The sequence below is a fragment of the Anomalospiza imberbis genome, chromosome 5, assembly GCF_031753505.1.
Source record: "Anomalospiza imberbis isolate Cuckoo-Finch-1a 21T00152 chromosome 5, ASM3175350v1, whole genome shotgun sequence".
Classification (NCBI taxonomy): Eukaryota; Metazoa; Chordata; class Aves; order Passeriformes; family Viduidae; genus Anomalospiza; species Anomalospiza imberbis.
The window spans coordinates 46,865,704-46,880,778 of record NC_089685.1 but is presented as its reverse complement, the minus strand read 5'-3'; the positions used below and the strand labels follow the sequence as shown (position 1 = coordinate 46,880,778).

General features: G+C 37.2%; 1 protein-coding gene across 28 annotated transcripts in view; it reads left to right on the top strand.

Moving 5' to 3' along the window:
• The window catches only part of C2CD5 (C2 calcium dependent domain containing 5), a 56,374-nt gene that overhangs the window by 996 nt on the left and 40,303 nt on the right, over nt 1–15,075 (top strand). For 11 of the 28 annotated variants that reach the window (XM_068190487.1, XM_068190485.1, XM_068190482.1 and 8 more), the window contains exons 2-8: nt 2,477–2,563; nt 3,996–4,167; nt 6,173–6,268; nt 6,760–6,915; nt 9,106–9,304; nt 11,872–12,023; nt 14,880–15,074. In XM_068190487.1, coding sequence (XP_068046588.1) covers nt 2,477–2,563; nt 3,996–4,167; nt 6,173–6,268; nt 6,760–6,915; nt 9,106–9,304; nt 11,872–12,023; nt 14,880–15,074 — 1,057 coding nt within the window. Of the gene's footprint in view, nt 1–2,476; nt 2,564–3,995; nt 4,168–6,172; nt 6,269–6,759; nt 6,916–9,105; nt 9,305–10,793; nt 10,919–11,871; nt 12,024–14,879; nt 15,075 lie in introns of those variants that run through there. The other 17 variants (XM_068190501.1, XM_068190497.1, XM_068190495.1 and 14 more) reach the window with 4 other exon arrangements.

Sequence of the window (15,075 nt, the reverse complement as noted above, 5' to 3'; positions counted from 1 at the left end):
TTTCAGAAGCATTCCATAGGTTCGGGACTCATAGTCTGAGAAAGAAAAATCAGAGCTATTTAAAAATGATGTGCTGTGGAAATGCGTGTCTTGTACCACAAATACTGACTGAGGTGTGCCACAAATGAGTGGTTGAAGTTGGCATGATACTAGAATTAAGGTAGGAAGACAGAATGCCTTTCTAGACCTGTATACTCTGGAAAATATGATAATATTAATATAAAATAAATTTGGGGTATATAAGTCCTGATTTAATTTGGTGCTTAAAAATTTGGGTGATGTTAGACTCTAAGGGCATTGCTTAATGGGAGAGTAAGCTGGTGGTAAAGTGAAGGTGTATTTCAGCTTTTCAGTGGAGCAGAAATAGCACGTTATTTTATTACGTGAAACTTAGCATTTCACTGTTTTGTCAGCTGTTTCACCCATCAGGTTTTAATTTTTAAAAGCTTTCTTGTAGGCTGCCTGTTAATCCAGTTTAAAATTACAACAACTCTGATGCTTGCTACTAGGAGACGGAGAAAACAGGACTAGAAAATACAATTCACCAAGTTTCATTTGGACTGTTTTTACTCTGTGTTAGAAACAGCTGTCCTCTTCTGTGGGCTACTTGTTCCCAGCCCTACTGTTGGTGTAGCAAAGTAGATTTTTGAAATTCATATAGTAAAAGACTAGCGCAGCAAAAAGGGAAAATAAACGTTTTAATGAAGATCAGTTTGCTTAGCTGGGTTGACATGCAGTTCCACGGGTGTCTCAGCACAGATAAGGGTATAGAAATACACAGATGGGAGCCTTGCTTTTAGGATTGTTAATTAGGAACAGGGTGAAGTAACTTCCCTTTCCGTGTGTGGAGAAGGCAATACAGCAGGTGAGATTTATTTCAAAATAAATTGGGATTGAAACTATTGTTTCATTTTTCTGTGTGAGATTACTGGAAAACCTTACAAAGTGTTTTTCCTTAAATAAAAATGCAAAGTAGATTTTAAGGTTCTAGTTGTTTACTAACCTTAAATTTCCTTGTTAAATATTGCAATATAAACTTTGAACTGGAAGAGAAAATGAGAAGAGACTTAAGAGCTCTTACTTGGCTCAGGTTATGCAACACTTGGACTTCACTAGCGTGAGCACAATGATCCTTGTCCCAACTCAGAATATTTTGTTACAGTTTCTTCCATAAATGTGCTTTTAACTTTGTAGAGTGGACAGCAGCGTGGCGTTGTATTATCTCTGCCAGCTTCAATGAAGGAGCTGGAGTGCTGGGGAAATTCAGTTATAGCTGCCTGGGGCTCTCAGGGAGCTGATTTACTCCCAAGATTACTGAAATGGGCTGGGTGGAGCTCAGGACTGATGGATCCTGGCAGCCTCTGGAGTCAGAGCTGGTATTTAATTGGTAGCTCCCTTACAGCCAGTGCTAACGCCACCTTATTGTACTTAAGCAAGAGCAACATCTCTTCAGAGCTGGGATATGCACCTGTGCAAAATAATCACTATGTTATTGAAATGTACGAGGTGGTCACTTAACACTGTCTTGGGCAAAATTACTATACAGTGTTCAAATCCAGGCCTAAATTTAGTTTCCAAACTGCGTTTAGCCTTTTAAAAGATAAAAGCTGTCAAAATTGACACACCTCTAACTCCAGCATTTCTTTTCTACCTGCCTAATCATTATTTTCCTGAAGAATCTTGAATAAATTTAAAAATGTAACTTTGAGTATTTGTAAATACCTGGTATGAGGTGAAGTGTTTATTTTTTTGAGAGGCAGCATTCAGACAACTGCAAGGGTTTGTAAATGGTTTGAAATGAACGCTGCAGTGAAATAAAGACTCTTGCATGGTGCTGTATGGCTTCCTGATGTATGGAGCATCACAGAAATTCAGTTTCACTTTAAAAAAGCAAACAAGAAGCCCCCACAAAACCCAAAATGGGCTTAGCCTGAAATAGATGCCTGTGGAGACCATATGGGTACTGCTGAAGTGGGTTATTATGTGGTTGAAGGTGCAATAAGCAATAAAAGTATGGAAAATATTCAATTTTTAGTAGTCTTCTCTCTGTATATCTCAAATCCAATTTGTTTTTATATTTATTTCATCAGTTGTCTGTGAAGCTAATTGAGAAATCCTGGAGAGAAGAGTAATAGGTCATAAACATTTAGAATCTATCAACGTTTAGAATATTTTTCCTTGTAGAAGGAAAGGAGAGTATGTAAAGTGACTTTGAATAGTGATATTTCTGCCTCTCAAATGATTGAGGAGGAAAAGAAACAATTTTAGTAGTATGACAGGATGAGAGAGAGATTGATTGGAAATGTTACTGACATGTGAATACTGATATATGTAAATTGAATTTAAAAGCCACTCAGTGAAAAGAAAACTATTTGTTGAAATATGTATTTGAAATTATTTGCATATGTCAATTAAAGGAGTTTCAAAATTTTTTTATTAGTATTTGTAATTGCTAATTGAATGTTTGTGGTTTTAGGTGAAATTTGGAAATACAACATTTAAGACAGACGTGTATCCCAAATCACTTAATCCTCAGTGGAATTCTGAGTGGTTCAAATTTGAAGTAAGTATTTTTGAAGAGTTTGCCTGTAACTGTATAGACACTCTGGTTTAGCTGCCCTTAATTAAATAATTGCATTTCTAGTAGAGAATGAGTTCTGAGCACTGAATTGTATTTGTATTTAAATGCACAAAGCCTTTTCAGCAAACCCAGCTCCAGTCAGACCTTGTTTGCTAAGGGCGTCTCTTTGGCTTTTTAGGAGTGTTTGTGAAGATAAAAGCTTGCCAGGTTGGATCCAGCTTAAATGTTGTTCTGTTAGAAAAGAGAGTACTGCAGTGAAGGTGGGGCAAAGGCAGCAGGGGTTAGGCTTTTTCAGTACAGTTATCAGTATGTATAAATGAATACATATATATGAAAGTACAGGTGTTCTTGTGGGTTTTTTTAATTTTGAGCAAGGAAAATTAATTGGTATTTGAAGTCTTACATTTGGTTGCAAAGATAATGCTAAGGAGAAAATGGAAAATTCCTCTGTGAAGATTACAAAATAAAGAGCTTGGACAACAATTGTTGGACACTTTCTCTTCTCGTTTCCTTATGTAATAAGGAGGGCACTCAGCATTTTCCCGTAATTGCTTGTTGCTTTCCAGGATCAAATTTGTTGATGTCCTTTGACATTAGGCCCTGAACAAGTGTTTACATGTTTCTTTCATTTTTTTACTACTTAAAAGAATGAGGATTATGTTTAGAATTAATAAATTATTGTAACACTTGAATGTGTAGTTCTGGTTCATTTACCGTGCTCTAAGGCAATATCACAATTCTGCAAACACTTAAATGAGTCATCCCATTACAGTTAGCAAACTTAATTCTTGGTTTGTGACATTGAACACAAAAATTTGTGGAATGGCTGTCTTAGTCCTAAAAGAAAATAGTCATCTGTAGATTGCATTTGTTTAGGAAATTACACGTGTAGAATTACTGAATTTTTACTGCAGGCTGTGTAAAATACCTGCTTTTAAGCCACTGACCAGTGATGAGAACACCATAAACTTCAGAGCATAATAGTCCTCTGAGGTATTTTATCTTAAATTTTCTTTCTTTTCATTTCTTATTTATTTACTTATTTATTTATTTATCTATCAGTATGTTTTGTGGAGATAGGTGGACAGTCTATAGGTAGACAATATTTTAAGTGTGACTTAAAATATTGTGGAATTTTAAAATGAGTAATCTCTGTAATGGTGCTTTTCTGTTCTTCTCCCAGTGATAGCTCTGTTTCCAGGGTCTCACCAGTCTCTGAAGGATAAAACCAAAATGAGTGAAAGTTGTTGTTTAGAATTTTAGAATGTTGTTTAGCTCCAGGAAACTGACATTACAGATTTATCTGTGTCAGGTCGCTGTTCTTCACTCACTCTCTTCTCAGCTTTCATTTTTCAGCAGTGTTTCCCTGCACATTTTTAAGTACTCAGATTCTCTGTTAATATTTGCTCTCCAGGTGGATGATGAGGAGCTCCAAGATGAGCCTCTCCAGATCACAGTTCTTGATCACGACACGTACAGTGCCAACGATGCCATTGGCAAAGTGTATATAGATATTGATCCTCTGCTCTATAGTGAAGCAGCCACAGTTATTTCAGGATGGTTTCCAATTTATGATACCATTCATGGTAAGCTTTGCTCATTTAAAACAGGCTTATTTGGAATGTAATCTGCTTCATATAATCTTGTAAGATGTCTTGAGAAATTTGTAATAACTTTAGTTTTGGGGTTGGAAAACTACTTTCCTGGCTTTTTTCCCCTTGTTTTCTGACATGAGAAAATTTCTGGCTGGGGAGTAAAGGCCAGTGCTTGGCAGAGCGCCTTCCATAGGACTTGTGACAAGTGGGAAAAAATCATCACTAGTTACTTCAAATTTCAGATTAAAAAAAAGACTCAGACATATTTGTCCAATTACCATTTCTTTGCTAAACAAATGTAATTTTGCTGGGGTTACTTGAAGTGTGCCTTTCTGGTATTTGGGATAAACTCCAGTTGAGATGAAGGGACAAGGATGTGAGATATCTTCAACAGGATGAAATTCCTTTTCCCTGCAGTAAGTGCTCTCAGTGCTAGGTGGATTTCATCAGAATGTCTTGAAAGTATGAGAAAATAAAGGTAATGATATTTTTGCTTTTGATTTTAATGCAACAGCTTTTGTCTCAGAGAGCCAATGTCAGTTTAGAGCAATTAACTTGCTGCTTGAATACCTTAGTGCAGAACATCTCTGTGGCTGCCATTTTCCCCCTTGTTCATTATTCAGGGTGAATTAAATGACCTAATGATGTTCAAAGCTAATTATAAATCATTGTTGGGAAATAATTAATGGTGTTCAGCAGATGCTCATTGTAACTGATGCACAGTATTTTTTGCATTTAAACCAGTTATAGCAAGCAGAAATATTAAGAAATACTGCAAAAATATTGGTTTTTTAATTACCTTTTTATCCTATGCACATTTTCCAATCACACATTTACTTCTGGAGCTAAAAGATGCAAACACTTGTTTCAGGATATGTACAGCTGGTAGGTTAGAAAGAGTTAGATTTCTCTGTATTTTTCCAGATATGTTGGTATTTCATAACTTTTTTCTATGCAAATGAAATTGGAATTCTTATATTTTCATGCTCATAGCACTAGATACCAATTACCTTGATGCCTGGCAAACATTAATTGATGCATCCCTAAAAAACAATAAATAAAATGTTTATAAATTTGTATTACATTTTCTTCCTTTCACCTCAACATGATTGTTTGTGAAAATATATAACCCTGAGACATTTTCTGTTATAATAACTGAAGGCTTCTTTCTGTTGGCATTTTGGAAGGGAAATACAGCTGGTTTTATTACAGTAAGGTCTGAGTTGAACAACAAATCCAGTGCTGCTGTTTCAGCGTCACATGCTGATGTGATAAAGGTCTCTGAAGACACGAGAGATCAGGCTCATCAAGAAGTTTAGTCCTCAATATGTCAGAACCTATAATATGTGAAATAATTTTGTTACTGGGTGGGGAAAAAGAAGAAAAAGCTCAGAATGGGAGATTAGAGAAGTCAAAAAGAATGGTTCTGTGTTAGAAAATACTCCATTTCTAGTAAGGTATTATCATAGTTGAAAATTAACCTTTGTCTAAAATGACTATAATACCTTAATTTTTTATATATTTCTTGTCACAGTTAGTAAAGTATTTTGTAAACACTTCCTGTGCCACTTTGTGGTTCTAAAAAGAACCATAAATCTTTCTTCTGGGGTTGAACTTCAGAGAGGAGCTTTACTGCAGTTTTGAAATCTTTTCAGGGAGGAAATTGAGCAGAGAGAGCATGCTGCAGCAGAGGTTACTGCAGCATCAAGAGGCTGATGGCTTCTCTTTCCCCAGCCTCATATTTCTTACAAAGTTCTGTTTGGTGCAAATAGGCATTTGAGGAGCCTTGCTTTCATTGCTTCAGCCTCACAGGCTTGGCAGAGCTAGAAACTTCTCTGAGCCAGTGTCTCTGCAGCAGACCTGAGAGGCAAGGCTATGGCTTCCTGCTCCTCTGGCATTAAATACTAATAACAGGAAATAATGTATAGGTCTAGTTTTGTACTGATACAGTTATATTATTATAACTTCTGGTATTTCATGTTTTTTTTATTGATAGGTATACGTGGGGAGATCAATGTGGTGGTGAAAGTAGATCTCTTCAATGATTTAAACAGATTTAGGCAGTCATCCTGTGGAGTCAAATTTTTTTGCAGTAAGTAGAGGAAAAAAGTTTTTTGTCCAGATAAACTTTTTCCTTCCTTTCTGTGCCTCTTCTGTCTCCCTTCTCTTACCAGCTCATTGCATAAACCTAGTGGAGATAACATTGACATAAATTGCTTTTCCTTTTTAACGCGTTTTTGCTGTTCATGTTTCAAAACAATGCAAATAACTGATGGGATTTTTTAATGTCCAGAAGTTGTATTTCAGTGCCTGTGCATACGCATGTGGTTTTATTTTGGGTCCATATCTTTTTAAAGAGGCCCAAAGTGAAAAGGTTTCATAGTGGTACGTGCTGTAGTTGGTACACTGGACAGTTATCGGGGTTTCATGATTTCACGAGCAAAACTTCCTGGGTGTGTCCACATTTTCACAGAAAATTGTCTAGAAAACTTTCTGCAATCTGTTGACGTGTAATGTTAGGTTTTTCTGGCCATCCTTGGCTCCTGGGCCTGTCTCTTACATCTCAGTGTGTGTCTGTAACAGCTACGTCCATCCCCAAGTGCTACCGAGCAGTCGTTATTCACGGCTTTGTGGAGGAGCTGGTGGTGAACGAGGACCCCGAGTACCAGTGGATCGACAGGATCCGCACGCCCAGGGCGTCCAACGAGGCTCGCCAGAGGCTCATCTCGCTCATGTCAGGTACCAGCCACCTGCCTCTAAGGCTCACTGCCGCTTGTGACAGTGCTCTGGCAGGATTCCAATAGCTGCCTGCCTCAGGAGTGATAGGAGCTTTGGTGTTAATTGTGTTGATTTGTTTCGGTTCACAGTCTCTTCTGTTTCTGAGGATTACTTATTTCTAACTAATGGGCAGTGTTACTGTTTTTTTGGGGTTTATTTTCACTTCTTGGTGAGGCCATGCTGCTGCCTAATTTTTTAGTTGTTTTTAGCAAGGTCAGAGAAACCTGTGAAACTTTCCCCAAGATATTCTTAACCCATATGAGGAGTATCACTAAAATTTTGACTCAAACAATTAAAGTAATGAACTTCACCCTCATTGAACTTTTTGAAGTATGTGAACAAATATGCACTTTTTCAGATACAGTGTGCATTAGTGCTTATGGTACTCTTCCCATCTCTTGGAAGTCAGGCTTTGTTCATTGTTTCTCAAGCATCTTCTGTGAGGAAAGAATTGTAGCATCGGGATTATTCAGCCTAGAGAAGAAAAATTTGGGATAACCTTGGAGGCATTCCAGTGCCTGAAAGGAGCTAGAATAAAGATGAGAGGGACAAGACAAGGGGAACAGCTTCAAACTGACAGAGCATGGGTTATTGGGATTAAATTCTTCCTGTGAGGCTGGTGAGGCCCTGGCACAGCTGCTCAGAGCAGCTGTGGCTGCCCCATCCCTGGAAGAGTTCAAGGCTAGGCTGGATGGGGCTCTGAGCTACCTGGGCTAGTGGAAGGTGTCCTTGAGACCTTCAGTAAGTGGGGCAACATAAAAGATTGTGGAGATGTACCTTCATTGGGAAGGCCAGCACGCTCTGAGGGAAAAAGTGAAATAAACTGTTGTCGTAACTAACATGAGGATATTTTTGTTAATATAGCCCCCATATTAGTTTACAGAATCCATATTTGCATAATTTTTGCCATGCATAAACAGTGCAGTGGATAAAGTATTCTGCTAGATCTTATTCATAGCAGAGATAAGAGGATAAAAACCCAAAAAAACTCACAGGAATACTGTTTCATCTCATATAATAAAATGTGTGCTATTGCAATATATTTTATTGGTGGTCACACATAAAGAATCTTGAAGAAATCTGTAACTTCTGAGAGTGAGCCAGGCTGTTTCACAGATCTTTGTCATTGTGTGTTAACTTAAAAAGAAACTTTCATACTCCATCTCAACCTTAGAGTTTTTCCAAGACTGGTACAGCCATGGTTTCAGTTAAGAAGTTTACAAGAGTAACCTGTGCTGTTAATTTTAGAATCACACTTCAAGAGAGCAGTAGAAACCAGAGCCAGGAGTTGGACTTAGATGGCCCTTGTGGGTCCCTTCCAACTCAGGAAATTCTGTGATTCTCTGACCGTTTCATTCCACTTGATTTCTCAGCAGCAGTGACATTAGGACTGTTAGGCTATCCTTTGTGACAGAGAGGATTTTTCAGTTAGTTAACAGAGGATTTTGGAAATCTTCAATTTTTGTAGGAAGAGAGATGATATTTTCCACCTTAGTTATTACCAAGGCAAACCAGCTACACGGAACCATTAATTTTTTAATATGTCCTCCTAAAAAAGTATTAATGACAGACCAGTTTCTTATAGTCACAGTCTTTCAGTCCTTGTGTGCAGTTAATAGAAGTGTTAGTGTTTGGTTTGCAGTAGAGGGGCAAAAAGTGGGAAATAAGTTGAAATATGCTTAAATAAATTGGTAAATGAAGAAATTATAGCTGCTTGTTCATTTTAAAGATGTCACATTGTTTTGAAGTATTATATATGTATTATTATTATTGAAGTATTAAATAGGAAGTATTTAGAAACTCACATGAGTTCCACAGCACATCTTGACCTCTCTCTCTCTGAATAAGTAGAAAAAAGGAAAAAAAAAAGCCTACTGGAAATAAAAGCTAGTGGGAAAAACCTCTGAAATGACGTGTCGCTTTGGCAGTCAGAATGGATTTGGAGAAAAAAGCAAAAAGCTGTGTAAGTGACTGGTATCACACAATGTTGTAGGAGACAGAAGTTGTGACGGGCTCCTTGGCCTAGCTATGTAGGATTGGATTGATTACCTGTTCTGCTGACTTGGTTGGCGCTCCGAAAGCTGAGTCAAAGACCACAAAAGAGAATAGAAGTTCACTGCAACTCTGAGCTCTTTACCTTTTATTTTGTAGGTGAATTGCAAAGGAAGATTGGCCTGAAGGTGCTTGAAATGAGAGGAAATGCTGTTGTTGGTTATTTGCAGTGTTTTGATTTGGAGGGAGAGTCTGGACTCGTAGTGAGAGCCATAGGAACAGCCTGCACGTTGGATAAATTAAGTAACACATCAGCATTTTTACCTGCATGTAACTCCCCATCCAAAGAAATGAAGGAGTAAGTATGAATTAGTAACTTGTAGGGAAACAAGTTTCACTTCTCTTCCTTTCATACTCATGCAGTTTTTCATAACTGGTGTGGTTTCTTTTTTTTCCCCCAGAATTTGTTTTTCTTTTGTAGTTTTATTTGTCTGCAATAAGTTTGAAATTCCACAATTCTGAAAAGTTTTAGGTTGGATGAGTTGTTATTTCAGTAGAAGTAGTAACTCTACTCTTCAGTAGAAGAATGGTAACTCTTACTTAAGGTGACTTTTTTTGTATTTATGTAGCAAAAGTACTACATATCCTTGGCTTGTGATCCACCAGTTTAAGTGTAATTAGTTCTGCTTTGATGCTGTGTTTGTGCAATGAATATTTTTGTGAGGACCTCTCACAAATATACCTTTGGTTCAAGTTTAAATGTTTATAAGCATGTAAGAGAAGATAAATTTTGAATTCTGATCATTCTGTCAGTGATTTAGACAATGACCCCAGAGAGGTCTCATCTTTTATTGTGTGCTTTGCTTTTTACTGTTGTGAAACAAGTAGGACTATGGCAAAACAGGTAGACAGTGAACTTGCATCTTTTTACAGTGAGAATTAGAATTTTGTGATTTTTGTCATACATACTGCAGCACCAAACAGTTTGAATACAATGTTTTGATATGCATACAAGTTAATAGAAATACACTTGCAGTCTTCTTTCAGCTGTTGCTCCTTTTTTGCATGGATAAATTAGTTATTTTCTGTTTGGTAGAGCAATCCAAGAAGGAAAATACTGCACCAAGAAGTGTATTACATATCCTGTATTTCTAGCATTAATTGAAGTAGCCATTTTCATTAACTTGAACTGTAGTGTCACTGCAATAGAGATGAGGCATTTTTGTTGTGCAGGCATCAATTGTACTGCAAAGTTTTGCAAATTATGAGCTGACTTTTAAAAATGACTGGTTTCTATTTCACGGCATAGCTTGTTTGACTTGTCTTGATTTCAAAAAATTGCCTTTAAAAGAACTTCTGGATACAGTGCAGCATAGAACAACAGCATGGTGTTTAAAAACAAAAAAGGTAGACCTAGTAATTATCAACTTTTAAAAGCACCCATAAATAAACCAGTGGCTTTCACTCTGCAGCAAAATGTGGAAACTCCACCTCCTAAATTATCCACATTCAACTCAGTGATGGATATTGTCTCAGTTCAGAAAATGGAAATGTTTCTCTAAGGCAGCAAAACCAACTAATTTGATTCTTCTTATTCTTGGCTCTACTGGCTAATGGTCTGTTGCCAAAAATCAATGATGCAGTCACAAGCAAGTGCTTAAACTCTTCCTTTCCCTCCCTTTATTTCATCTGGACTCTTGCATGCTAGGAATTGAAATTCTTAGAGTCTGCTTAGAGTAAGAGATCTCCTCTATCTAAACTTCCCTGAAATCATTGATAACGTAACTTTGCAACCTGTTTGTATGTATTGTTTTCTTTTCTTCCACCTTGGCTGCAAACTCTCTCAGGTCTCCGCTGGTTCATCCGCCAAGCCATGGATGCCGCTCGACCCACAACAGCCCAATTCACACTGCTACTGGCTCACGACTTACTCAGAACTTCTCTGTGTCTGTTCCCACTCTCATCTACACTGGTACGAGACTGCTCACACTCCACAGCTGGGGAGAGGCAGCCCACAGGCACAGTGGTTCCAAAGGGCAGGCAGGCAGGCAGTGTAGGCAGGTACCACCCGTCTTTCTTCCCTCATTTCCTCGTGGACACACCTTCTGTTAGCAGGGAAGAAGCACCCAGGGTGCTGCAGCTCAAGCAAATGCACAATAGTTTCTTGGAGATGCCTCGGAGTCTCTTCCACAAAGCCACACTCTTCGCTTTGACACGCTCTTGCTTCCTGTGAAATTAACTAAAAAAAATATGGTGATGTAACTGGGAAACATTGATTTGAGCTCATAACTGCTTTCAAACATAATTCAGATACAGTAGGTTTAAAAATGGTGCTAGGAAGGGTCTGTGCCATTTGTGGAAGAGATGGTTTTAGAAAGCAGGTAAGTCAAGCTGTGCATAAATAAACTGTTTGTCAATAGAGTTGTTCCCATAAAGATTCTCCTCTTTGCTCTGTTTTTAGCTGTGGCATGCTGCTGATGCTATAGGATAAGGAAACATATCTTTTTTTTTTTTTTTTACCTTAAAAATGCATATGTGTATATACATAAGTGTATCAATATGTATAAACACAGCTATAATTTGAAATCATTTTTTCTTTATTAAACTAACTCAAAGCATTGTGTACCAGATTTTTGAGCCATAAACGTTTCAATTTTTTTATTTTGCATATATATATATAATTTTTTGTCACATCTCATGCCTTTCATTTGGCTTAATTGTTTCATTGTAGATGATGAGCATCTCTCTGTAGGATGCTGAAAGGGTAAAACAGCATTTCTTTGCCTCTGGCCTCATTCCCAGCCTCGCACCTAAGGAATAGCTGCTGGCCCTGCCCCAGTCCCATCCTGGTGTTTGGATCATGCTGCTGTCAGCCAGGTCCTTTGGCACAGGATTACTGAATATGTTTCCACCTTCTTCTGGCAGGATTCCTTTCAATGAAGATCCCAATCCCAATACATATTCATCAGGACCCTCCACCCCTCTGAAAAACCAAACCTATTCCTTTTCACCTTCCAAGTCCTACAGTCGACAGTCCTCTTCTTCAGACACAGATTTGAGTTTGACACCCAAAACTGGTAAGGCACTTCCACCCACTTTTTGTTTAAGTTGTGTTTCTCTTTTTATACTTTCATTCAACCCCTTTTTGCTTTTTGGCATTTAAGTTATCAAAATGATGTGAAAATTGGAGACCTCACACAGCACACCTCAAGCTCTAAAGGGTTTCTGCAGGGTCAAAATTTCAATCCTGCCTATATTTCCCCTGTCCTGAATAACATGAAAATTACTTTTGTAACACAACTGTATTCAAGTCAAAATAAAACATCTCAGAGCTTTAAGGGAGTCCTAAGTAATTGCCTTTTCCTTATTTCCTCCATTTCATATCACAGATCTTAGGAGTGTATTTCTCACTACAATATGTTAAGGATGGTGTTACTAAAACTATGTAACCTTCAAGCCTGTTGTGTTGTGCCCTAAGTTTACTGCATACATTTACCTAATTTTGAACTCCCTTTTGCAAATTCAAATCTAGAAATGTAGCAGCCACTGTCTTTTTATTCTCTTGGTATATGGAAATAGCTTTATGTACACAGTATACACTTTCAAAGTACCTTAAATTACATTAGAAGTAATCCAGCCATCTTCAAAAAGCATCTTTCTTTTTCCATTGCTTTATCATAGTTTTTTCAACTTGTTTTTTCCTCCCTCCTTATTTTTTAGTCTGTGGTTAGAATCATGTCAGTAATGATGTCAGCAAATCTCAAAGAATTATTGTATGTTTATTTTTCATTATATGACCAATGCTGTGAATTTTGCTACCATAGGGCAAAGTATTTTGTAGAATTGTTTGTAGATATGTGGTTGGTTTTTAAATGGTGTTTTAAATGGTGGTGTTTGAAGCCCAGAACATTCGTGGCTCCATTTAATTAGACAAATTTTAAGCATATTAAGGTAGTTGATTCAGCTTTACTTGATAGCACTCCTTTCAAGAATTTTTCCTAGCAGATAAATTGAATATTGCATTCAAATGGAGTTGTATTAAATATTTCATGCAGCTTATTCCCTAGATGTATTAAAAATATTCCCAGTTAGCAAGCTGTCTTTCTTAGTGCTTGTCTTCTCTGTCCCATTTTTAAAACAAACAAGCAAAAAAACACACTTTAGTTTTTGTCCTTTCTCAAGGATGTCTGTCCTCTGGGTAACCTATGGTGGTCACTCATTTAGAGGACCTACAGATATAATTGGATGCTTATTACTTAGGAGCACCCCAAACTCAGGTGTTTGGCTTACTGAATATTTGAAAACCTGTTTCTTTTTATCAGATTCTCCACGGTAAAGATGATGTCATGTAAAGGAGTTAAATGTAACCTAGGTGGTCATCTTTCTAGATGTAAGTGTTGTGAATTTAGGCATGTGGCAACTCACTGTGAATGTGTTAAGGTTTTAAAGCAGCAGCCCTATGTATTTCCTGGCAATATTAGGTAGGTGGATAAATCCTGTTGCCTTTAGTCAGTTCCTTCAGAACTGAAACAGACTGTCATTGGTGCCTCTTATTTGTAGGGATTTTTCAAGTATGTAAAGATATTTTTAGCTATCTTTCTAGTATTAAAGCAAACTGTGGGCATAGTTTTGCTTATTAGCACTGTCTTTTTGGCACCTTTTAACTCTGCTGCTGAAACTTGTCCAAAGAGGAAATTCTAGTTACATTTCAACATGCTGTATCTTGCCGTGACAAACTCAATTTTGCATCTTAATAGATTGAAATCACAACACCTCATGAGTAATTTGTTTTACTTTTTCCCAAAATTTGATGATATGCAGAAGATACTTCCATAACATACTAAATTAGTATGTTGTTCTTAACAGTTACTGTATATGTTTAAACCTCTGTTTTTATTTCCCAAGGCTGTTACCAAGTTCAAATATCTCAGTGTGTAAGTTGGTGATCTTAGTAGTTAAACAAAGTTAAAGAAATGCAGACTTCTCATGTGACACATCAAACATTATCAGATTCAAGATACCCATTACTCAGGTTGGCTGATGTGGAAAAAGAAGTATTTTCTGCTATTTCTGCAGTACATTATATTCTTCTTTATTTCTCAGTCAGGTAGTTAGTGTGCTGACGTGTCTGAGATGGAGATTAACCTGGAGAAACAGTGCAGATACCACAATTTCCCAGTATGAGTAACAAAACACTGGAGTTGAAACTTGGATCTGCTTAAGCATCTAATTTTCAGTAGCTCCAAATCTGGAGAATATTACCTTGATGTCTTCTGTGAAATACAATTGTGTTGTGTTATCCATTCTGATCTGTAAATATATTTGCTGAATTTGGGGTTGGAGTTAGAATTCTGGGAGTAGGAATATATTTTATGCCACTGCAAATGAACAGAATCAGGCTGACAAAAAGCATGATGTTTTTTAATCAGATAATACATTCTGATGTGCCATAGCATATGTTTGGAGGAAATGGAGAAGGTGGGAACTCCTTTACTTGATGGGAACTTAGAATTCTACAAGATTTATTACTCTAGAAAATCACAAAATAAAACCATGACCTCTTTGGAAAATAACCATTTCTACATAGATAATGCAAGTAATCAGATCAAGTGTGTGCAAAGACTCTGTTGTTTGGGTTTTACTCCATACTATTTGCTTTCAAATTTTGATTGACGTTTAAGATATTTAATTACCATGTCTCTAAAAAATTAATTGCAAAATTAAGTTAATCAAGTAGTGATTTTTAAAAACACGCTTCTCATGTACGTTGTGGAGGTGTATTGTCATTCCATTTGTCTGTATGTCAAGAAATAATTTGCAGTAAGTGTTGATTCATTTAGAGAAAACAAAAATGCTTCATTTTGATTTCTTTTGTCCGTTTCTTTAGTCATCTTCTGAATCTACATCTTTGTCTCTATTACTTTCCTCCACAGCACCTTCCCCACAGGGACCTAGGATTTTCCTGTTTCCCAGCTCCCCTACACTCTCTTGTGATTCCCCACATCTTAAAAAGTCCTGTCTCCTCCTCTCGGGGTCTAGCATTAAACCTCTACACTCTAGCCATGTCAGCCCAGTTGTTCTGAGGAAAAGTGTTTCTTTCACTGAAGAGCTGCTTCTGGCTGCTTCTGG